Source organism: Pan paniscus, chromosome 15, assembly GCF_029289425.2.
Source record: "Pan paniscus chromosome 15, NHGRI_mPanPan1-v2.0_pri, whole genome shotgun sequence".
NCBI lineage: Eukaryota > Metazoa > Chordata > Mammalia > Primates > Hominidae > Pan > Pan paniscus.
Window position 1 is genome coordinate 97,548,088 of NC_073264.2, and position 25,665 is coordinate 97,573,752.

General features: G+C 45.3%; 1 protein-coding gene across 3 annotated transcripts in view; it reads left to right on the forward strand.

The window, feature by feature from the left end:
- Positions 1-3,995: 3,995 nt before the first annotated feature.
- Positions 3,996-25,665, forward strand: part of AK7 (adenylate kinase 7) — a 99,244-nt gene continuing 77,574 nt past the window's right edge. The window contains exons 1-4 of one of the 3 annotated variants that reach the window (XM_034938087.2): positions 3,996-4,271; positions 10,060-10,248; positions 16,722-16,830; positions 20,813-20,907. In XM_034938087.2, coding sequence (XP_034793978.1) covers positions 4,167-4,271; positions 10,060-10,248; positions 16,722-16,830; positions 20,813-20,907 — 498 coding nt within the window. In that variant the 5' untranslated portion in view covers positions 3,996-4,166. The remainder of the gene's footprint in view (positions 4,272-10,059; positions 10,249-16,721; positions 16,831-20,812; positions 20,908-25,665) is intronic. The other 2 variants (XM_063596116.1, XM_034938090.2) reach the window with 2 other exon arrangements.

Below are 25,665 nucleotides of genomic sequence, written 5' to 3' on the forward strand. Positions count from 1 at the left end.
GAGCAAATAATATGGTCAACTCAGAAAAAAAAATAGATGTCAGTGACTACTTGAAAGAGGCCCAACACAACCATTAACTCAAGAAAGAGAAATTTTAAGTTATTGGGTCATTTCACCTGCTACTTTTGTGATTCTTCTTATTTAAACTTAATACCAGTAAGGATTTAATGAGGAAGCACTCTTACATTCTATTGGAGGGTATATTGTTGAAATCTTTCTGGAAACATTGGTAATAAATCCTTTACAAGTTTATAACTTCTGAATTGGTAATATACTAGCAACCTAGCATAGGGAAATGATTCAGCAAAAAAACTAGTATATAAGGATGTTCATTTCCCCTAATGAAAAATTGGGAAGGCTCTAAAGAGTGGTAAAGTGATGCTACATCTTTTGATGGAAAAATATGCAACCACTAAAAATGAAAAAATGGCAATGAGAATTATGCTACACAAAAAAAGGATATAAAACTATACATACTTCTTTGAAAAATAATTGTATGTGTAACAAAAAAAGATTATAGGCTGTTAGTAGTCATCACTAGGTGATAAAATAGATAATTTTCATTTTCTTAATACTTTTTCACATTTTATACATTAGCTTGTATGTACTAATTAGAAGCAGGAAATGCAATAGATGTGGGGTTTAAGCTACCTAGAGGCTGTCTAGCAAAAGCACCAATCCTTGCTGAGTTGTATCTGCTCCCAGATCCTTGAAGAGGCAGAATGATTATGAAGAGAAGAGTGCACACCTCATTTCCCATGATGACACTCTTCCCACCTTTCCTCCAGGTTCGGCTGCTACTAATGTACTTACAATCATTAGCTTCTTCTATTGCACACTGTGCTGTTCTCTCCCCGGTGTTCAAAAACATAGAATGTGCTGTTTGAATGTTGAGGAACATAGTAAGAAAACACTGAGATTCTGATAGGTGCCACATTGACTTCAGAACTTTCTTTCCAATCCCTTTATTTTCTGGATGATACAGGTGAGATAGACAGATTGAGCGACTTGCTCAGCAACTGCTTGTGAGCACTGTAGTTGGATCAGAACCTAGGTCTTCTGACTCCTCCAGCTGTCCCCATACAGTACGTGTTAATAAAAACCATCACATTAATTTTGTGTTTATACGAAAACTGATTTTAAAAGAGGGAAAGAATAACAAACATGTTAGTTGGTATACTAGAATTAGTAGAATCTCTGGCCTGGGTGTGGTGGCTCACACCTGTAATCCCAGCACTTTGGTAGGTTGAGGTGGGTGGGTCACCTGAGATCAGGAGTTTGAGACCAGCCTGGCCAACATGGTGAAACCATCTCTACTAAAAATGCAAAAATTAACTGGGTGTGGTGGCACACACCTGTAATCCCAACTACTGGGGAGGCTGAGGCAGGAGAATTGCTTGAACCCGGGAGGCGGAGGTTGCAATGAGCCAAGATTGCCCCCTGCGCTCCAGCCTGGGCGACAAGAGTGAGACTCAATGTCAAAAAAAAAAAATAGAATCTCATTTTTTAACCTACCAATATATATAAAATTATCTAGAAGCTATCCCCCCTGTAACTGTGGCAAGCTCATTTCATGAAAGAAACAGGTAAGTTAAATATTTCATTGTACCATGACTGGTTGAATAACTTTCAAAGTGTTTACCTGCTTAACTGCATATCAACAAGGAATGCAGAGATAAACTAAAAATTTGAAAATGAATCGTGAATTTTAGAATAGTTGAATAGTAAGTCATTTGAAAGAATGCTGAAGTATATTTTCTAAGTTTTGCACTAATTTTGCATGAATACTTCTACATTTAAACTGACATTACTTTCTTGTTGATTAAAGAAAAGCAAAAAATTGCCGGGCCTGGGGGCTCACACCTGTAATCTCAACACTTTGGGAGGCCGAGGCGGGTGGATCACAAGGTCAGGAGTTCAAAACCAGCCTGGCCAAAATGGTGAAACCCCCATTCTCTACTCAAAATAGAAAAACTAGCCGGGTGTGGTGGCACACGCCTGTAATCCCAGCTACTCGGGAGGCTGAGGCAGGAGAATGGCTTGAACCCAGGAGGCAGAGGTTGCAGTAAGCCGAGGTCGTGCCACTGCACTCCAGCCTAAAGGATAGAGCAAGACTCCACCTCAAAAAAATAATAAATTTGGTATGAGCAAACTGTTCCCAAATTGAGTTGGCAAAACTTCAAAGCGTTAGTTTATCAAAACAAGTTTTAATGAGAGTTGCATGTATAGAAAAGAAAATGGGGTGGAGACAGAAAAACGAAATATAAAGGCTCCCATCTGTACAAGTGTGCCTTAGCCTTGCAGGAAAAAAAAGCAATAATTTCACCTTTGGAGACCACTTCAGAAAATGCTTCACATATGTCTTATTTAATCCTAACAGCCTTGTTAGGCTGTTGGTATCACTCCTATTTTACAGACGATTTAACAGCATAGGGAAAGTTAAAAGATTGGTCCCAGCCTCCCACAAATCACTGGAGAGCTGAAACTCAAAGCCAAGTCTCATGAGTGCCTGAAAGCCCAGAGCCTCCAAGCTGTCTGAAGATCTTGGGCCACCTCCGTTTTTTGAAACAACCAGTATTTTTTAAAAAGAAGAAGGCCAGGTGGGGTGCCTCACACCTGTAAATCACAGCACTTTGAGAGGCCGAGGCGGGTGGATCACTTGAGGCCAGAAGTTCAAGACCAGCGTGACCAACATGCTGAAAACCTGTCTCTACTAAAAATACAAAAATTAGCCGGGCATGGTGGTAGGCGCCTGTAGTCCCAGCTACTTCGAAGGCTGAGGCAGGAGAATCGCTTGAACCCGGGAGGCGAGGTTGCAGTGAGCTGAGATTATGCCATTGCACTCCAGTCTGGGTGACAGAGCGAGACTCCATCTCAAAAAAATTAATTAAAAATAAAAAGAACAAGAAGGCTGGCGTGGTGGCTCATGCCTGTAATACCAGCACTTTGGGAGGACGAGGCAGGAGAGTTTCTTGAGCTCCGGAGTTAGAGACTAGCCTGGGCAACAAACATAGTGAGACCCTGTCTCTATTAAAAATAATAAAAAGAACGAGAAGAAACCACGCACACACAATTGCTGCAAGCGTTAAATATTTGCATTTAAGGAGTTAATTAATGCTTAAGGCATGAAAACAGTTCAATATGATCAGGCTATTCCAAGGGAACTGCGTATTCTTAGTCCACCACAACCTTTATGGTCCAGTGATCACCGAGGTGAATGTTATCTTTTAATTTGTGGATTTATCTCAGCAACTGAATGTATAATCTCTTGTGGAACGGTCAAGTCTAAATTTCTTCCCTTGGTGAATGTGAGCGAATCCCGGGCACCTACGGGCTCTGGTCGCCCCCAGCCGACACCCGGGGTCTTCCCGGAACGTGCGTCTGGAAACAACCCCCAAGGGAGCTGAGCCGGTGGACCAAGCCGCACCTGCCGCAAGGCGGGACCACACTAGCGTCGCTCGGGTGTTCGGGAGCCCGAAACTCCATGGCAACAGCTTTTCTTCGCAGCTGAGGCTTACGTCCCGTCGCCCCGGCCAGACCACCCCATGGGAACGTGCTGAGTAACTCCCACGTGTCGGGGAGAGGCCTAGGCTGTGGGCCATTCCCTCTTCTTCAGAATTCTCATTATTTTTAGTCATTGGGTCAAGCGGACACAGGGATGTGTTTCCAGACTTTCCGAACAATGGAGATTAAAAAGGCACAGCAATCACATGGCCCCCCGGGACAGACGCCCAGGGAGCCTCGGAAAGAAACCATGCACTGCCCAAGGGCTCCCAGTGGGCAGCAAGCCAGGGTGAGACCCGGGCTGCACGCGCGGCGCCGCGCAAAGCACTCGCGGGGACATCCGCCTGGCGCCCAGCAGCCGACAGCGCGCGCAGTTGTGAGCCCGGCGCGCCCCGCCCAGCCCACTGCACTACACACCCCGCCCTGCCCGGCATGCCCCGCCCAGCCCCCCGGCACGACTCGCCCCGCCCCGCCCGGCACTCCCCGCCCAGCGCCCGGCACTCCCTGCTTCGCCCACGACACGCCCCTCCCCGCCCGGCAAACTGTGCCCGGCGCCAAGGCCCCGCCCCCAGAGAGAACCTGCCCCGCCTCCCTGGCCCGGGCCCCGCCTCCTTGGCAAGCGGAGTGGCGCTTTCACCTTAGCAACCAGCGCGGCTCCCACCATGGCTGAAGAAGAGGAAACTGCTGCTCCCACGGAGAAGGTTATCCGGACCCAGAGGGTGTTTATAAACCTGTTGGATTCCTACAGCAGCGGAAACATCGGGAAGGTGAGAGGCGGCGGCGGCCCAGAGCCTCACGCCAGCTCTCAGCTCCCAGCCCTCGGCCCCCGGTCCGCAAACCCAGCGAGGATCTGCGCCCCAGGGCGCTGTCGGTGCCTTTCCTCAGGGAGGGTCCCGCGTCCTGGGCACCACCAATGCCCCCTGGACCCCAGTCCGCACCCAGGCTGGACAAGGGATTCTACATGGAAGCTCAGGTGTCTGGAAATCACTGGTCCATCCCCTGTTCCTCCTTTTAATGAGGGGAAACTGAGGCTAAGAGGCAGGGACTTGCCCAAGATCACATAGAGAGTTGAGGCCAGAACCTGGACAGAGACTCCAGGTCTCTTGCCTCCTCCTAGGTTCTCTTTCTACCCTTCCATCGATTTTGAAGCGGGCAGCTAAACGAGAAAATAAATCAATTTTTTTTTTTTTTTGAGACGGAGTCTTGCTCTGTCGCCCAGGCTGGAGTGCAGTGGCGCGATCTCGGCTCACTGCAAGCTCCGCCTCCCGGGTTTACGCCATTCTGCCTCAGCCTCCGAGTAGCTGGGACTACAGGCGCCCGACACCGCGCCCGGCTAATTTTTTGTATTTTTAGCAGAGACGGGGCTTCACTGTGTTAGCCAGGATGGTCTCGATCGATCTCCTGACCTCGTGACCCACCCGTCTCGGCCTCCCAAAGTGCAGGGATTACAGGCATGAGTAAATCAAATTTTTATATTGCCCATGAAGCGTTTTTCATTCATCCATCCCTTCAATATATGGTTTTTGAGCATCTATTATGGACCAGACACTGTTTGGGTCCCCGAGTTCCATTAAGTTTCCTCACCTTTCTGTGTCTTTATCCCTGGAAAATGAAGATATTCAGAAAAAGGGCTCTGGGGCCCTTCATGCTAATATGATCAGTTGTCAAAAGAAAGCCATGATTTTATCATTCCCTGTGGGTAGGACCCGTCCATCTGAATTCTGTCCTCTAGAGCTACAGAGAAATCTAATCTCACCCTGGACAGACTTCTCTGAGGCTAATGACTGCACTTTCGAACAGGACAAATCTGCTTAAAATAGGATGAGGCTGCAGTATGTACAATCTGTATTAGTTTTCTAGGGCTGTGGTAACCAATTGCCACAAACTGGATGACCTTATAAAACAGAAATTATTCTCTCGCAGTTCTTGAGGGCAGAAGTCCAAGGTCAAGGTGTCAGCAGGGTTGGTTTCTACTGGAAGCTCCAGGGGAAGAACTGTTGCTTGCCCCTCTCCTAGCTTCTGGTAGTTGCCAATAATTCTTGGCACCCCTTGGCAGTAGACTCCAATCTCTGCCACCTTCTTCACATGGTGTTCTCTCCCCTGTGTCTCTGTGTCGAAACTTCCCTCTTCTCATAAGGACACCAGTTGTTGGATTAGGACTCACCCTATCCAATATGGCTTCATTTTAACTTGATTACATCTGCAAAGACCCTATTTCCAAATAAGGCCACATTCACAGGTTCTAAGAGGACAGGAATTTGGTGGGGGTAGAAGCTATTTAACCCAGTGTACCATCTAAAATGCATCCATCAAAAAACAGAGATTTAGGGTGGGGCGTGGTGTAATACTAGCACTTTGGGAGGCCGAGGTGGGTGGATCACCTGAGGTCAGGAGTTCGAGACCAGCCTGGCCAACATAGTGAAACCCTGTCTCTACTAAAAGTACAAAAATTAACCGGGCGTGGTGGCAGGCGCCTATAATCTCAGCTGCTCTGGAGGCTGAGGCAGGAAAATCACTTGAACCCAGGGGGCGGAGGTTGCAGTGAGCCGAGATTGCACCACTTCGCTCCAGCCTGGGCAACAGAGTGAAACTCCATCTCAAAAAAAAAAAAAATGGTGACATTTAATCTAACATACACAGGATGAGGCTCAAGCCAGAGAAAATAGTTCTCAGAGGGCACAGCAAAAGCACAGGTTCCAAAGTAGGAATAGGGTTGGAGGTTTTTGTATGCACAGTGCTAGGGGGCAGTGCACCAGGGCTTCCTGGGCCCACTTCATTAGGTGCAGCAAGTACCATGCCCAGGGCCCATGAGACTTTTAGGGGCCCACAAAAAGTGTGCTAATTTCTTTTAAAATCAGAAGGAAACAAACGAAATCTTAGAGTCAATGAATGTGTTTTTCTTTATAGCATGCAATTGAGAAATATAATGTTTAAATTTTTTTTTAATGGAGGAAGGGGCCCAGGGAGCCCAGAATGTGGCCCTACTCAGCTCCTAAGCCGGGATGCACTCATGGTCTGTGCTCCATAGAAATTTATTACATAGATTAGTGGAGCAGAGGCCAGCACAGAGGGCCAGGTCATGGATGGCCTTGGCCAGGAGTTTGGTTTATCCTCTAAATTCAGTGGGAAGCCTTGAACAACGCAGGGGTTAGGGGTTTTGTTTTTCAAAAAGATACAGATACAGGCTGAGCACAGTGGCTCATGCCTGTAATCCCAGCAATTTGGGAGGCCAAGGCAAGCGGATCACTTGAGGTCAGGAGTTCGAGACCAGCCTGGCCAACATGGCAAAATCCCATCTCTACTAAAAATACAAAAATTAGCCAGCTGTGGTGGCTTGCACCTGTAATCCCAGCTACTCCAGAGGCCGAGGCAGGAGAATCATTTGAACCTGGGAGACAGAGTTTGCAGTGAGCCGAGATCACACCACTGCACTCCAGCCTGGGCAACAGAGTAAAAATCTGCCAAAAAAAAGAGATACAGATACAGAGAAGACAGTTGAAACTCTGCACATAACTCTTATTTATTTATGTATGTTTAGAGACATGGGTCTCATTAACGTCGGCCAGGCTGGACTCGAGCTCCTGGGCTCAAGTGATCTTCCCACCTCAGTGTCCTGAGTAGCTGGGACTGCAGGCTGTGTATAACTTTTGTCTCCCCAGAACTAAACTACTAATAACCTATTGTTAACAGGAACCCTTACCAATAACATAAACAGTCAACACATATTTTGTACACATCAAATATACTGCGTTCTTACAATAAAGTAAGCTAGAGGAAAGAAAATGTTTCTAAGAAAATCATAAAGAAGACAAATATATTTACTATTCATTAAACAGAAGTGGGTTGTCCTAAAGGTCTTCATCCTCTTTGTGTTCATGTTGCATAGGCTGAGGCAGAGGATGAAGAGGAGGGGCTGGTCTCAGGGCTGGCAGAGGTGGAAGAAAATAAGTGGATAAGTGGACCTACAAAGTTCAAACCTGTGTTGTTCAAGGGTCACCTGTATAAAAAAGGGAGGTGATATGAACATGATTGAGATTAGGAATGAAGGAGAATCTAGGCGTGGTGGCACACACCTACCTTCCCAGCTGCTCAGGAGGCAGAATGGGGAGGATCATTTGAGCCCAGTTTGAGGCTGCAGTGAGCTGTGATCGCATCACTGCATTCCAGCCTGGGAGGTATACACAGGGCAGAGTAAAACCTTGTCTCTAGAAAAAAAAAAAAAAAAAAGAATGAGGGAAGGGAGTTTGTCTCCTTCCTTAAATTAATCCCCTTTTGATTTTGAATTTTTTTTTTTTTTTTTTTTTTTTTTTGAGACGGAGTCTTGCTCTGTCGCCAGGCTGGAGTACAGTAGCATGATCTTGGCTCACTGCAACTTCCGCCTCCTGGGTTCAGGCGATTCTCCTGCCTCAGCCTCCCGAGTAGCTGGGATTACAGGCATGTGCCACCATGCCCAGCTAATTTTTGTATTTTTAGTAGAGACGGAGTTTCACCATGTTGGCCAGGATGGTCTCGATCTCCTGACCTCGTGATCTGCCTGCCTTGGCCTCCCAAAGATCTTGATTATATTTTATAACAATATTTTTGTAATGAAACTTCTTTTAGTATACAGAGATCTTTTTCTAGCAATCCTCCTGCCTTGGTCTCCCAAAGTGCTGGGATTATAGGCATGAGCCACCACGCTCTGTCCAGAGATCTTTTTCAAAAACTTTTCAATAACAGAATTTTCTAGTTGGTCCTTAATTAATTAGGGCCTTTCTCAAATTCCAGGTAATTACTGATCATCTGCTCCAAGGAATATGGGAGTGGGAATATGAGGAATATAAGAGAAATGGAAGCTGTGTCTCGTCGTTAGGCTTACAATCCAGTTGGGCAATGCCACCCCAGCCCCATCTCTTTTTGCTGGGCATCAGTTTCCTCAACTGTGAAAGAGGATAATAAAATTGAATATGTATGTTTGAGAGATAAATGAAATGAAAACATACATAATTTACTTGGGAGAAAAATATTCCAATAGGAGGTTGAAGCTGGCAATCTTGCATGCTAACCTGGACTGTTTTCTATCAAAATAAATGAGGTGGGACTTTCTGTTTATTTGGTTTTATTATATCTTTATTCCCAAGGTATGGTAATGCAATGATTATTTTTATATGCTTAATAGATAAATTAAAATCAAATGATTGTTGACATATATAAGTAAGTATTGACATATAAACGAATGAAACTCTTAATCACCACAGAAGCCACTTCTAAGGATAGCTTTTGGAAAGCAAGAAGAGAAACTTCGCCAACTTCTTTCTATTTCATTATTCAATACTGTAGCCACTGGCCATATGTAGCCATTGAACATTTAAATGTGGTTAGTCCGCACCAGCCTGGGCAACAAGAGCAATACCCCATTTCTACAAAAATAAATATAAAAATAAAAAATTAGCCAGGCGTGGTGGCACACACCTATAGTCCCAGCTACTCAGGAGACTGAGGCAGGAGGATTGGTTGAGGCCAGGAGTTTGAGGTTGCAGTGAGCTATGCTCACACCACTGCACTCCAGCCTGAGCAACAGAATGAGACTCTGTCTCAAAAAAAGAAATGTGGCTAGTCCAAATGGAGATGTACTTTCAGTGTAAAATGCAGATTGAATTTCAAATAAAAATAAAATATCTCAATAATTTTTATATTGATTACATATTAAGTTGATAATATTTTGGATATATTGCATTAAATACCACAGCATTTAATTTTTTTTTTTTTAGGCAGAGTCTTGCTCTGTTGCCAAGGCTGGAGTGCAATGGCACAATCTTGGCTCACTGCAACTTCCACCTCCCAGGTTCAAGCAATTCTCCTGTCTCAGCCTCCCGAGTAGCGGGGACTACAGGTGTGCACCACCATGCCCAGCTAATTTTTGTATTTTTAGTAGAGACGAGGTTTCACCATGTTGGCCAGGCTGGTGTCGAGCTCCTGACCTCAAGTGGTCCACCTGCCTCAGCCTCCCAAAGTGCTGGGATTACAGGCATGAGCCACTGTGCCCAACCTCACAGCATTTAAATTAATTTTACCCTTTGTTTTCACTCTTTAAAATGTTGCTACTAGAAAATTTAAAACTACATAAGTGCCTGTAGTCCCAGCTACTCAGGAGGCTGAGGCAGGAGGACCCCAGGAGTTTGAAACCAGCCTAGGCAACATAGCAAGACCACATCTTTAAAAATAAAATAAAATAACCTATGTGGCTCCTATTACATTTCTATATTTCTGTTGGACAACACAAACATCATCACTGTGACCCAGCTCTGCCTGCTGCTAGAGGAGTGCAGTATCCGGAAACAAGTTAATTAAGCTCTCTGACCCTGAGTTCCTCATCTGTAAAATGGGGAATTATAACAGTACCCACTCCTCCAGGAATGCAATCAACTTAAATGAGATGACAGTGTGCAAAGCATTTGCTTTGCCTTGGTGGCGCCCAGCAAGCACTCGGGAAAGGTAAGTTTCTAGAATCATCATTCACTGGCCCCCTGACTCTAATTTTCTCTTACCATTTGGGAAATTTCTGTTTCCTTGCAGTTTCTATCTAACTGTGTAGTTGGGGCTTCGCTTGAAGAAATTACAGAGGAAGAGGAAGAGGAAGATGAAAATAAGTCAGCTATGCTGGAAGCTTCCTCAACCAAAGTGAAGGAAGGCACATTCCAGATTGTGGGCACGCTGTCCAAGCCTGACAGCCCGCGGCCTAACTTTGCAGTGGAGACGTACTCTGTAAGTCCCGGAGGCTCTGGCCAGGAGTAGACAGAGGGAAGAGTCACCTTCCGCTCCAACGCCTTGACAACTTGTTTTACTGTTTGCCTCCCCTCCCCTCTCTTCCACAGACATGGCCAGGTTGAGGGAATGGCTTTCTCCTGTAATGGAGATTTACCTCACAGACCCCACTTTTAATTTTGGGCCAAAGCAAAGAGTTTAAATTAGATAATGTTGGAAAGGATGGATCTAAGTTGGACTTTCAGACTCATACAATTCTCCTCTTCAGCATATTCTGCCTTGCATTATCCAAGACGAGTCTGTGCCATGATGGGTGCCGTCTGTGAAGGAGAAATAGGCCAGGCACGGTGGCTTACGCCTGTAATCCCAGCACTTTGGGAGGCTGAGGAGGGAGGATCGCTTAAGGCCAGGGGTTCGAGACCAGCCTGGGCAACATAGCAAGATCCTGTCTCTATTTTATATTTATGAAAATAATTTTTTAAGAGAAACATCCTTTGGTAATGCACCACTCAGGAATAATATACCATTGCTGTCTCCAGAAACAATGCTGTCTCCACGTGACAAATTCAACACAGTCCTAGTCCTGAGACATTTAAATGTCTGAGAAGAAGTGGCCCTCTTCTTCTCCTGGGCCAACTCCTCCCTTACCCTGCCTGCTACTCTCTGGAGCCTACCATACAGCTTTCCACATGCTGTACCCTGGAGCGGCCTTCTCTCTTTTTTTTTTTATTCATCCTTCAAGACTTGTGTCTCTTCCTCCAGGAAGCCGTTCATGATTCCTACTTCTCCCTCACTCCCAGTTTGGATTCTGAGCTCTTTTCTGAGCTCCCATATCATCCTTTGCCTGCCTAGATCATAATGCTTTTCACACTCGTTGTTATCACCTGTCTATCGTGGGGGTCCATGGACACTGACTGTCAGCTCCTTGAGGGTGGAGACCGTGACTTGTTTATCCCTGTGTTTATCCATGTATCTGTGGCACCTAACACAGCCACTGCCACAAAGTGGCCTCAATAAACACTTGTGGAATGGACAAATGCATCCCCTCCAGACATCTTTGGGACCTTCCCATTCACCTCCTTCCCCTGTCTTCTGGGTATTCTTTCCCATTCACCTCCCTTCTCTCTCTTCTTGCCACTGGCTTCTTCCTCTATACCTACACATATGCTCAAATCATTCCTACTGTAAAAAACACTTAACTTGGCCTCCCTGCTGGCCCAGCCTCTTTCTCTGCCCCGGCCCCTGCCACCACTGAACTTCAGGAGACCAGCCGCATTTGCAGGCCTCACCCCTTCACCCCCGCCATTCACTGGTCTATCCAATGCTGGCTGGCCCTGCCCACAACACTTCACAGGAGGTGCCCTGGCCGATGTCACCAGCAGTCCCCTGACTCCCGAGGGGCTTAGCTCACCTGGCTTCACAGCAGCAGCCTGGCTTCCGGAGAGAAACTCGCCTTCCCTTCTTGTGCCTCGGCTCTGCACTGACTAAGCGCCCAAGTCCTCCTTCCCAGCTTCTTTCTCTGGCTCCTTTTCCTCTTTTACCCTTTAAATGCGGTTTTCCCCAGAGCTCACTCCCTTCCTACAACAGATGACCTTCCTAAATCTTATCCAACCCTATAGCTTCAGCTCCCCATATAGCCAGTGCTTTTCTTGCCTGTCTGCAGCCTCCAAATCCGGCTGCCTCCTAGACCAGTCCCCGGTTGTCCTGCAGGCATTGCTGAATCAACATATCCAAAATCATATTTATTAGACCCCCTACAAAAACAATCTTTTTTTTTTTTTTTTTTTGAGATGGAGTCTCACTCTGTTGCCCAGACTGAAGTGCAGTGGCGCGATCTCGGCTTACTGCAACCTTCGCCTCCTGGGTTCAAGTGATTCTCCTGCCTCAGGCTCCCGAGTAGCTGGGACTACAAGCACGTGCCACCACACCCGGCTAATTTTTTGTATCTTTAGTAGAGACATGGTTTCACTAAGTTGTCCAGGCTGGTCTTGAACTTCTGGTCTTAGATGATCTGCCCACCTTGGCCTCCCAAAGTGCTGGGATTATAGGCCTGAGCCACCACGCCCGGCCCAAAACCACTCTTTGTATGACTTTGTAATACTGATTTTTATTAAAGACCTTGCTATCTCTATCAGTTGGGGCTGTGTTGGACCGCATGTAATAGAAAACAGAGGTGACCCAAACTGGCTTAATAAATAAGGAAATTCATCAGCTTATGTAGCTAGTGGCCCAGAAGTGGAACCGGCTTCAGAGCTGATCCACAGGCTCCAGCTCCTCTTCCTGCCCCTTCCTGGGCTCTGCCCTCCTTGAGGGATGACTTTATCTTCAGGCTGGCAGTAAGGCTGCAACAGTCCAGGGCCTTAGTTCATACACAGCGATGCTCTGGCAAAGCAAACTTCCAGAAGGTCTCGGAGAAAGGATGATGGACATTGCCAGCAGTCCCTGGCAAGCATCTCTTTGAGTCTCACTGTCGTGAATGGAGTCATTGTCCCTTTCCTGAGCCAGTCACTTACGCTTAGATCAATTAGGCTCATCCTTTAAGCCAGAAGAGGGAGTTAATTTCCCGCAGGCTGAGGAGTATCTGAAGCAAAATTGGGGTTCTGTTGGAGAAAAGGAAGAGGAAATGTAAGTTTGTAGACAACCAATAGTGTCTTTTATCCCGTTCATTATGCACTCGCCTTCCATCAAAGCTGAAAACCTCAGAGAGCTGTGGGCTCTTCCCTTGCCCTTGACTCCTGAATCCTATTGGTCACGGGGTCCTCAGCACACCTCTCTGTCAGGTGTCCAGTCAGCCCCTCCTTTCCATTCTCATAGCCATGTGCCTTAGTCCTGATCTCCAGCATCTCTCACTACTCACCTGAACTTGATTCTGCGAATGTTTCCTGTGCACCCTAATGATCCACAGATGAACGTGGAGCTCACGGCTTGGCAGGGACTCTGTGACAGTAGATGTGGGGACAGAGGCATGTACAGAGCATCACCCAAGGCTCTCTGAAAGGGGCACCTAAGGAGTTCTCAGTCTTATCTAGAGAGACAGGCAAATGAAGCTTCAAATCCCTCCTGCCAAACAGATCGGGGCCTCCTATGATCTTGAGATCCTGGAGCCTCCATTAGCACAAAGTCCTGCAGATGGCCCTCCCTTGGAAGGTTGGGATCTACTGGAGATGGTGGGGCTGAGGCTGGTCTTCCGTGGTTGAGTGGAGCTTGCAAGACAAGTAAGGGAGGAAGGAAACACCATGCAAGGGGGAATGCCTGGGAAAGTATATGGTGCGCTGTGGCAGAGAAAGAGCATGGGTTATGGGGAGCCACAGGGAAGACACAAAGGTGGCAGAAAAGGTGGGGGAGAGTGCTCGCTTCAGCGGCACATATGCTGAAATTGGAATGATACAGAGAAGACTGGCAAAAAATGAATAAAAGGTGAGGGAGAGGTGAGAATGGAAACTGTTAGCCTGGTTCAGGTTATGAAAGGTGCCTCTACCTGGCTCAACAAGCCACCTGCTATTCCCTGAGCATTTTGGGCTCTGCCAGGTGAGCTTGTATTCATCCTTCCAGCCCAACTCAAATATTTTCTCCTATGAGACAAAATCATGTCTTTCTCTTAGTCCATTGAACCTCAAATGTACCTCTATGACAGCCCTTTCCACATTTGGGGCTTCTGTGTCTGGCTGTACAGGTTGCACACTGTACAAGAGTGCCTGGCTAAGGGCATGAGTAGGGGCTGAAGAGCAGCCTGTTACGTTGGCTGTCCTGGGCCCCAGAGTTTAGCCCTTCTTATAATTTTTTCACCAAGCAGGTTACCTTTTTTCTCATTTGTACAATGGCTTCATATGTGCTTGGTTGGGCCCTTGTCTACATTAGACCATAATTATTTGGTATAATATAAATCTTCTCAAGAAAGTGCATACACAGATGCACAAACACACACACAAACACACGCACACACAATTCTTCTTAGTATCAGCAGCTATATATTATTCATTTTTGCCTCTATTACTACAGTCAAAAGCAGGGCCCACAAATGTTTGTTGGGTGAACAAATGAATGCACAAAAATGGTCAGTCCACATCGGGTCAGGACAACCATTCTCCTGAAAATGCGGCCGTTTCATCTTAAATAGAGCCAACCATAATTTGACACGTGTGCGTGTTTTTCTGTGGACACCACTCCCACCTGCTTTTACAAGCTGGAAACATAGATGCTGTATCTTCTTTCTCTTGGGCCACATCTAGAATACACATCTTTGAGTCCTCGTATTCTCCCAGTGTTTTCTTCTTTCATGTGTCATTTCTGGATCTTGATCCATCCTAGGTGTACTGAGAAGGTAGTTTCCTTTCCCATTGTCATGCTACTGGTAAAGTAAAAATCAATGTTTGGATCAAAATTGTCAGTGGCTTCCCTCTTGCACATTCAGCCAAGAGAAGGAAGTGAATGGCTGGTGGTATGGGTCGAGTTGTTTCTCCCCCACCCCCAAGAGATATATTGAAATCCTAACCCCCAGTATTTCTGAAAATGGCCATATTTGGAGATAGGGTGTTTGCAGAGGAAATCCAATTAAATGGAAGTCATCAGCCAGGCGCAGTAGCTCACGCCTGTAATCCCAGTACTTTGGGAGGCCAAGCGGGCGGATCACCTGAGGTCAGGAGTTCAAGACCAACCTGGCCAACATTGTGAAACCCAGTCTGTACTAAAAATACAAAAATAGTGGGTGCCTGTAATCCCAGCTACTCGGGAGGCTGAGGCAGGGAGAATTGCTTGAATCTGGGAGGTGGAGGTTGCAGTGAGCTGAGATTGTGCCACTGCACTCCAGCCTGGGCGACAGAGCGAGACTCTGTCTTAAATAAATAAATAAATAAATTAATTAATTAAATAAATAAATAAATGGAGGTCATTAAAGTGGGCTTATCATCCAATATGACCAGTGAGCTTATAAAAAGGGGAAATTTAGACACAGACGGCACACAGGTAGAACACCATGTGAATATCAAGGTGGAGATCAGGGTGATGCATATACAAGACGAGGAACAGATTGCCAGCAAACAAGCAGAAGCTAGAGGAGAGGCACAGAACAGACTCTCCCTCTCAGCCCTTAGAAGGAACCAACCCTACAACACCTTGATCCTGGGTTTTTAGCTTCCAGAACAGTGAGACTTTGGTTGTTCAAGCCATGCAGTTTGTGGCAGTTTGTTACAACAGCCCTAGAAAACTAATGCAGATTCATCCAAAAGAATCTAGGGAACAGGGCTGGAGAAACCAGCAACCTAGTGCATGCTGTTGAATTTAACAAGGACGTATTAACCTTGCCAAGGCAGAACTGTCATTTCCTAAGGAAAGGCATCAACTTCCCTTTGTTTTTCAATAAAGGAAGAGACCCAGCTTGGTCTAAAAGGTTCTACTTTAATACAGTTGGTCAAGGAACTGCGGAAAATAGCTGATGTTCAGGACAATGGGAATAACAACTAATGCAAATCTTAGTTTGGAAATGCGGGGTCCTTTTATGGTTCTCTTAATGCACTCAAGATATTGTACTATTGGGAAGTGTACTGGTATTCATGCAGCAAGGATTGAGTGGTTAAAACACAATGATCAACAGCTGGCACCGAGACGCACGCCTGTAATCCCAACCTTTTGGGAGGCCAAGGTGGGCAGATCACCAGAGGTCAAGAGTTTGAGACCAGCCTGGCCAACATGGTGAAACCCCATCTCTACAAAAAAGAAAAAAAAAGCCAGGCATGGTGGCATGTGCCTGTAGTCCCAGCTACTTGGGAGGCTGAGGTATGAGAACCACTTGGACCTGGGAGGGGGAGGTTGCAGTGAGCTGAGATCACGCCACTGCACTCCAGCCTGGGCAACAGAGTGAAACTGTGTCTCAAATTTTAAAAAATAAAAAAAGCACCAAAAATGATCAGCAAAGCAGCAAAGTTACTTCTATTTAATGTATAAACTTTACATTTTTAATCATTAAAAGTTTCTGTATTTTAAAAATATTCCCGGCTGTCAACTGTAATAAGGTACCTTACATCTAGAAAGAGAACAGATTAAATCCATCTTGAGAATTCTATGACAATCCACATTCATCATTCATCAGCACTTCTGAGTGATTCGTGGTATATAATTGCTCAAATAATCTTGCATAGAGTTTGAATTAGTTTTAAATGCCTCACTCATTTTCTTTCAGTGTGTTCTAATTCTTCCCTTCTGAATTGGAGTTTAAACAGCATGCAGAAATAGAACCTAAGATTATTATGCAATTTTTAAATCATCTGTTCCAAGCTGTTTTCATAAACTTCTTTGTTACTTGAAAACTACACACAGAAGAGAGTCGCAATTTCATTTTAAATAGAAATCCTCCTGCAAGTGTTTCCTGTGGGACTCCTCAGTGTAGCATATCTATTTTGAAAATTATCATTTCATTGAAATATTAAGGTTACCTTGTTAGCGTCTTGCTGCAAATGGCTGTCAATTTTCTTTTTCAGGCCATCTCTCGAGAAGACCTTCTCATGCGCCTGCTGGAGTGTGATGTTATTATTTATAACATCACTGAGAGCTCACAGCAAACGGAGGAAGCCATCTGGGCAGTCTCTGGTCAGTGAGGTGTACTCTTTTATCTCCAGGGATGCTATTGTAGTGCTGCCTACTTCACCTAATAGTCATCTAGGAACACTAGACAAAGTAGGGCTATAGAAAAACTGGTCTGAGACTTACCTAAAGTATGAAATCCATGATAATAATATGGATAGATACTTCTGAAGAATAGAATATTTTTAATTATCAAAAAAATGAAGGCCGGCACACTGACTCATGCCTGTAATCCTAATACTTTGGGAGGCCGAGGTGGGAGGATTATTGAGCCCAGGAGTTCAAGACCAGCCTGGACAACGTGACAAGACCTCGTCTCTACAAAAATAATAAAATAAAATAAATATATGTTTTTAAAATGAAACATTACCAGGCTGAAGTGACCTGATCATAGCTCACTACAGCCTCGAACTCCTGGGCTCAAGAGATCCTCCTGCATCAGCCTCCTGAGTAGCTGGCACTACAGGCTTGTGCCACCATACCCCAGCTAATTTTTTTTTTTTGGCAGAGATGGGGACTTGCTATGTTTTCCAGGCTGGTCTCAAACCCCTGGCCTCAAGCCGTCCTCCAGCCTCAGCCTCCCAAAGCACTGGAGTTACAGGCGTGAGCCACAATGCCTTACCAAAACATTTAACTTTTAAAATGCAACCTGACTCATTCCATAGGCGCTGCTTAAGGAGGTGGGGTTGAATGTACAGGGCAGATACAAAGACAGATAAGAAAAGGTACCCCAAGGCACAAGTCATCACACAAGAGACAAGGCACCCAAGAGAAACTTTAACTCAACAAAGGGGGGTGCGCTCACAAGAAAGTTATGTATAAGAGCCACGTGACTTTAAGAGGGGAGGAATTATTTCTAACTCTAAATATTTGATTCAATTCAACAAATGTTCCCTGATGCCAAAGGTCAGGTAAGGCTTGTAGAGAATGCTTGTATTTTGAAAGTGCTTTGAAAAATGTAATGAATTCTAAGGACCTCAAGTCTAAGAGAATGAAGTGGTGTTTAGCAAGGTGGTGCTTTTGTGATTCACCTCCTCCAAAGCAACCTCATTTTTTTTTTTGAGACAAGATCTGGCTATGTCATCTTGCTTTGAAAAGTGTAATGAACTGTAATGTAAGGACCTCAAGTCTAAGAGAATGAAGTGGTGTTTAGTAAGATGGTGCCTTTGTGTTTCATGTCCCCTCAAAGCAACCTCATTTTTTTTTTTTTTTGAGGCAAGATCTTGCTCTGTCACCCAGGCTGGAGTGCAGTGGCACTGTCTCGGCTCACTGCAGTCTTCACCTCCCGGGTTCAAGTGATTCTCCTGCCTCAGCCTCCCAGTGCTGGGATTACAGGAGTGAGCCACTGCGCCCGGCCAAGCAACCTCACTTAATACATCCAAATGCCTCCATAGGTGCCTCTTGATTGTGAATTTCAGACATTAACCACTGACTTCCTGCTGTCACAGATGGGCATTGGCCTTTCTTAGGACCACCCTCTCCCCCTCAAGGAAATGTAACCTTTTCTCAAGCTTTGACACTGCATTTCCTTTCATGAGCTTTAAAATGTAGAGTGTTTTACTGCTTCCTTCTAACAAAGAGGTTCGAATAATCAAGAAAATTTTACTTTTCTATTTAGAGGAAAACTTTTAGCTGAATTACTTCATTTTTGAGATATAGAGTGTTTGTGTCTGCAAGAAAATATAGTCAGAGATCCTTCAATCTGTCACCAGAGTCACCTGGGGGGGTATGGGGTTGGTGGGGCATGAGGTTGGTAAGGGATGGGGACTTTGTCATTTTACCTACTGCACATTCTTAGATTTTGTTTTTCTCGCAATGGATATGTATTCCTTTCTTTTTTTTTTTTTAAAGATAGGGTCTTGCTCTGTCACCCAGGCTGGAGTGCAGTAGTATATCATAGCTTACTACAGCCTCAAACTCCTGGCCTCAAGCAATCCTCCTGCCTCAGCCTCCTGAGTAGCTAGAATTACAGGTGTGCATCCAGCTATTTTTAAAAATTTTTTTGTAGAGACAAAGTCTAGCTATGTTGCCCAGGGTGGTCTCCAGCTTCTGGCCTCAAGTGATCCTCGGCCTCCAACAGGGCTGGGATTACAGACATGAACCACCACACCCAGCTATATATTATTTTTAATAATGTTTTATTAAATTATTTTTAAATGTCTTAGAATTCTCCTACCTTGCCTTTCGCAGATACTATGGAAGGAAGGCAAGATGACAGAAGAGAAAGGAATACATTATTAGAAAGGAGAGAAAATATCTGCATATAGATGAAGGGTGTGTTCAAAGGGGAACAAGCAGATCATTCTAGACCTGTTATAAATATCATAAATAAAAAAGGATAACCCAGTTAGAGGACCTCAAAGTGTGCCAGGTATTCACAAAATAGGCCAAACTAAAGCTCGGCAGGGCAGAAAGGTTAAAAGAGCAAAATTAAATTGAAGAGACAATTTTTGTTATTAGACTAAAAATAGAAACAAAAGTAACACAAAGTTTGGAATAATACGTGATCATAGTGTTCTTAGACTTAATTCAATAACGCTTTCTCGTTTTAGGGTAGAAATCGATACATTTAGATCCAGGATATCAGCATTTCATTTTGTTGCTTTTGTTTAGGGAATCACCTCATGATACTAAAATCATACCATGGCAGCTGCATTACTTAGCCCCTCTGACAGTTTAATTAGACCTCACTTTGCAGCTCTGATATGTTTCTTTCTTTTTTTTTTTTTTTTTTTTTTTGAGACAGAGTCTCGCTGTGTTGCCCAGGCTGGAGTGCAGTGGCGCAATCTCGGCTCACTGCAAGCTCCGCCTCCCGGGTACACGCCATTCTCCTGCCTCAGCCTCCCAAGTAGCTGGGACTACAGATGCCCACCACCATGCCCAGCTAATTTTTTGTATTTTTAGTAGAGACAGGGTTTCACTGTGTTAGCCAGGATGGTCTTGATCTCCTGACCTCGTGATCTGCCCGCCTCGGCCTCCCAAAGTGCTGGGATTAGGCTTGAGCCACCACGCCCGGCCGATATGTTTCTTGAAAATTATACATCATGAAGAACATGTTAATGGAATCCCTTAGCCAAATACATTCAAGGAGATTCAATGCTTAAATGTGTAGAGAGCCTTTTTGCAAAGCAGCAAACCCTTTGGAAATAAAATGCTCACCCTTCTCTCCACCTCTATCCTAAATATGAATCCCTACAAGTTGTTGATTACCAAACGTTTCTGCCTTATCAGTGCTCTCCACTACAGCCCACAGCCCCAGGGGTGGAGTGGGAAGGGTGGGCACACCCCGAATTACTTCCTTCCACGATGGCTTTCACTGAACAGGGTTGCCTTATGGGAACTCCTAAGAGGCCCTTACTTTCTGATGTGGGGCCTCTGCTGCCCCATCCCCAGCCTGCTCCCTTTTTTGGGCAGCTGGCTAGGTGGCATGGTGGGTACAGCATGGGCCTGGCAGCCAGACAGCCTGGATTGGACTCTCTGCCCCATCACTTCCCTCTATGATCCTGGGCAAACTGTGCCTCGGTTTCTGCATCTGTAACCCAGAATACCTGTCTCATAGTGGGAGGAATTCAACAAAGCCCATGAGTTGTTCTAATAAGGATCCTATGATCCTTACTGTCACCAGCCCTCCCAAAAGGTAAAAGCACATGGCCAGAGGCCAGAAAACAGAAAGGGGCCACAATTTTGAGCTCAGCTCAGAAGGGATCAGGCAACTGATGAGCATAGTGGAGAGAAAGGGCTGCAGTGGAGAGCACTGATGAGACTGAAATGCTTGGTTGTGAACAACCTGCCGGGATCCGTATTTCGGATACAGGTAGCGAGAAAGCAGGGGGAATTTGAAGAACGGTGATGGGAACAGGTCAAAGAAGCATCAGAGGTAACAGCACCCTGGTGTTAAGTGGCTCCTACTGGTGACTAATAGTACACGTGATTTAGAAACCAAGTTGTGCATGGGTCCAAATAACCACTCTGCTTTTTGGCCCCACAGCACTCAGTGAAGAAGTCAGCCACTTTGAAAAGCGAAAGGTATTTATTTTACTATCGACGGTGATGACTTGGGCGCGCTCCAAAGCCCTGGACCCCGTAAGTAGAGCGTTAGCTTTCCTTTAGGTAACATTTCAGCCATAACACCTTGTAATGTGTGTGTGGAGGGAACTTCCTATGGCGAGTTGTGTATTCTCCCACTCCTGAATCCTATCCCATAATAAGCACCCAGCAGAGTTTACTGACTCTAAGCACATTCAATTCTAAGGGATTTCATTGTTTTATATGCCTCTAAGAAGGAAAAATATGCTGCCTATGAAACTATAGCAAAGCTTGCTTATCACTTATGGTATGTATTTAAAACATATTGAAAGAGCTCTCTTTTAGACTTACTTAGACCCATATTTTTGTCACGTACATTCTTGTGCATACATTAAAAAGAAATATAGGCTGGGTGCGATGGCTCATGCCTGTAACCCGGCACTTTGGGAGGCCGAGGCGGGTGGACCATCTGAGGTCAGGAGTTTGAGACCAGCCTGGCCAACATGGCAAAACCCTGTCTCTACTAAAAATACAAAAATTACCTGGGCATGGTGCCAGGTGCCTGTAATCCCAGCTACTTGGGAGGCTGAGGTAGGAGAATCCCTTGAATCCGGGAGGCGGAGGTTGCAGTGAGCCAAGATCGCACCACTGCACTCCAGCCTGGGCAACAGAGTGAGACTCCATCTCTAAATAAATAAAGGAAGAAAAAGAAAATATAAGTAAAATATAGTGATTATAGTATTCCCTAAACTTCCTAATATTCAGAGTCCATCTCTGAATCACACCACATTCTGTCTTTTTCCACACAACTCAGTATAAAACTCCTGAAGTACGTGGTTATTACGTTGCAAGAAAACATGAGCCACAGTCATTCTTCCAACATTCTCTTGACTAATGTAAAATTGACGTTTGCTGCTCTGTTTCTGTGCCTTTGTGCCTATGCACTACCTTTCCATTTCAGTGCTGAATCATGGTACACTCTTTTAAAAGGCAATTAAATCAACGCGAGTAGTTGACTCAACTTGAAGTGATAACAATAGCAATGGTGTGTTCAAGGTCACTGAGTCACCGGCAATGACATTGCCAGCGTTTCCTGGCTGACCACAATGATACACCATTGATCCCAGATATGTTCTAATTTCAGAAATGCTAAATGTGAAAAAGTGCATGATATGGTCAATGGAATATATTATACATAACAAGGAGATATTTAGGGATTCATCACACTTATTGCATCAAATGCTTTGTATTTGTTTAATTGTCTCTCCCCTGGTGGACTGAGAACCCCCTGAGGGCAGGGACCACAGGTTTCATGCTCTTTCCTTGTAAAGTTTACTCAACTACTTTGGATGCCATCACCTCAAGGAGCAGGTCATGGTCATTTTATTCCTGTTATAATCCCTTCCCTCAGAGCGTCCAGCTAAGTGTCCACTATAAAACAATTATAAGTCAATGGACTGGCTGACCACTGTGCTAGCATCCGGACTGATTGTCCCAACCAAAGTAAGCAAAATAATGAATAAGTTCAACAACGGACTTCAGGAACAGCTGGGCCCAGAGGATTCAACAATGTCCTCAGTGCTTACTGACTCTCTTTTTTTTATGGTTTCTTTTCTGCTCTGAGTAGACTTCAGTCTCTAGTAAGCCTCCTACACTGAATGGACTGAGAATGGAGAAGAGATGGTTCCCCAAAGAAAACATGGAGCAGTGGCTCCTGCGTTAGCTCCTGTCCTTGTGGCATGCCCTCATCCTGTCACTGTGGTTTTAATTTGCATTTCCCCAATGACAAATGATGGTTTTAAATGATTTATCAAGGTATAATCAGTGTACTAAGCCAGGTGTAGTGGTGCTTGCCTATAATCCCAGCACTTTGGGAAGCCAAGGCAGGAGGATTGCTTGAGCTCAGGAGTTCAAGACCAGCCTGGGTAACAGGGCGAAACCACGTCTCTACAAAAAATGCAAAAATTAACCAGGTGCGGTGGCAAACCTGTAGTTTCAGCTACTCAGGAGGCTGAGGTGGGAGGATTGCTTGAGCTGGGGAGGTCTAGCCTGCAGTGAGCTGAGATCACACCACTGCACTTCAGCCTGGGTGACAAAGTGAGACCCTGCCTCAAATAAATAAATAAATTTACTGTATTGTATACAGTGAAGTTAACCTTTTATAGTCCTGAGTTTCAACAACTGCATGCAGTTGTACAACCACCACAACAATTAGGATACAGAACACTTTCATCACTTTCCAAAATTCTCTACCTCATGCCACACACAAAGTCAATTCCAGTTGGATTACATAACTAAAATTAAAAAGCAAAAACTTTAATTTTTTAAAAGAAAAATTAGGCCCAGCCCAGTGGCTCACGCCTATAATCCCAACACTTTGGAAGGCCAAGGCAGGCGGATCACTTGAGGTCAGGAGTTTGAGAGCAGCCTGGTCAACATGGTGAAACCCCATCTCTACCAAAAAATACAAAAATTAGTTGGGTATGGTGGTGCGCGCCTGTAGTCCCAGTTACTCAGGAGGCTGAGGTGGGAGAATTGCTTGAACCTTGGAGGCAGAGGTTGCAGTGAGCAGAGATCGCACCACTGTACTCCAGCCTGGGTGACAGAGAGAGGCCCTGTCTCAAAAAAAAAAAAAAAAAAAAGGAAAAATTATAGAATTTATGGAGGATTCCTCAAACAAGACCAAATACTGCTAAATATTTTTTAATTGACAAATCTAGCTGCAATAGGATTAATGAAGTAATAAATAATATTTGTGTTTGAGATTTGCTTCTAAATAATCCAGGAGGATGAGGAAGTCAGTGGGGGGTATAGATATAACAAGACCGATTACGCAAAACAAACAAGTTTGTCCCCAACAAGTCTAATTGAAGGGGGCGTGGCAGAAGATGTGGCATCCGTTCGAAGTCAGAGTGAGCTGAGTAAGACTTTTGCTTGCAAGCAACAGAATCCAGCTTTCTTAATCAGAAAGAAGACGTGTTAGAAAGACATACACAATGTCTTACAAAACCCACGGTCAGAGATGCCACTGGGCGCCAAGGACTGGGAGCCATGGGGAGCTCAGTAAATTCTGCTACTTTCCTCTCTGCTTTTCTCTGCTTCTGTCTCTTTGTCATTGTCACAGGAAGTCTTTTTCGTTTTGTTCTTAGAGACGAAGTCTATAAAACAGAGACCTCCAAAGAAGGGTTTCCTCTGCCAGATTTACCAGGGTTGGCTTTTGAAAGGAGAGTTCTAATCATGGACTCTAAATCATAATCCCTAGAAGATAGACTTGGGATGGGTAGAAGAAAGGTGAGCTGCAAGGACTCCTGGTACTTTCTTCCTTTCTTTCTTTCTTTCTTTTTTTTTTTTGAGATGAAGTCTTACTCTGTCGTTCAGGCTGGAGTACAATGGCACAATCTCAGCTCACTGCAACCTCCGCCTCCCAGGTTCAAGCAATTCTCTTGCCTCAGCCTCCCGAGTAGCTGGGATTATAGGAGCCCGCCACCACACCCAGCTAATTTTTGTATTTTTAGTAGAGATGGGTTTTCACCATGTTGGTCAGGCTGGTCTCGAACTCCTGACCTCAGGTGATCCACCCACCTCCGCCTCCCAAAGTGCTGGGGTTATAGACACGAGCCACTGCGCCCGGCCGTGACTCCTGGTACTTTCTTAGCTTTCCCTTGGCCTTGCAGTACTTTTTTTTTTTTTTTTTTTTGAGACAGTCTTGCTATGTCACCCAGGTTAAAGTGTGGTGGCATGATCTTGGCTCACTGCAGCCTCCACCTCCCAGGTTCAAGTGATTCTCCTGCCTCAGCCTCCCAAGTAGCTGGGATTACAGGCACGTGCCACCACTCCTGTCTAATTTTTTGTATTTTAAGTAGAGATGGTGTTTCACCGTGTTGGCCAGGCTGGTGTCAAACTCCCAACCTCAGGTGATCTGCGCACTTCAGCCTCCCAAAGTGCTGGGATTACAGGCGTGAGCCACTGCTCCTAGCTACACAGGAAGTTTTAACAGCCAAGGAAACCGGTTCTAAGTAAAGAAAGAGTCACTAACATAATAGGTTGGAAAAAAATCATTGTCAGCTGATGACCTTATAAAAGATAAGCTCTGTCACTATGAAAAATGTCCCAACAGCAGCCCTTCTGAGCACCCCCAGTACACAAATTGTATTATGTAAGTCTGTTTTCCAGTAGAAGTTAACTCCAGGACTCTGGAGTTGGGAGGGAGTTGATTCTGTGTCTTGGGCCAGTGAAAACTGGGATAGGCTGGAACCTATTGTTGATGCTACAGAGCCAAGATCTGTTCAGAGATGTCCTGAGTAGGCCTGAGAGGACAAAGAGTGTCCCCACCAGCCACACTGTGAGAAGGCGAGCACCGCGAAAGTGATTCTGTCTGTTGGGTGTTTCCCACCTGCCCCTCCAGAGCCACTCTCTGCTCTTCTCCACCCTGCTCCAAACTTGTAGTCTAGATCAACAAGCAACCTTGTCCTCTGCTCCCAACTGGGTTTGGCCAGTGGGGCTCACTGGTGAGAGGATAGGGGAATTGAGAAGAATGAGGTCAGATCACTTATTCCCCTAGCTCCCTTCGGCAGAGTTGCTGTGGGTAGGCTGAGTCTCTGAACCCAAGCCACTGCGCCTGCAGGGCAACCCCTGTCCCTGGGCTCTAATCATTGCCTGCCCACTCAACACGTTTGGATTTAGGAGTAGTACAGAGCACCTGTTCCTGTCTCCAGGTGACGTGGTTTCCCTACACCCTGCCCACATCTTCGTAAACAGTCCTGTTATTAAACTCTCTTGAAATTACCCAACGTTGAATATGCTGTTTCTTTCCCA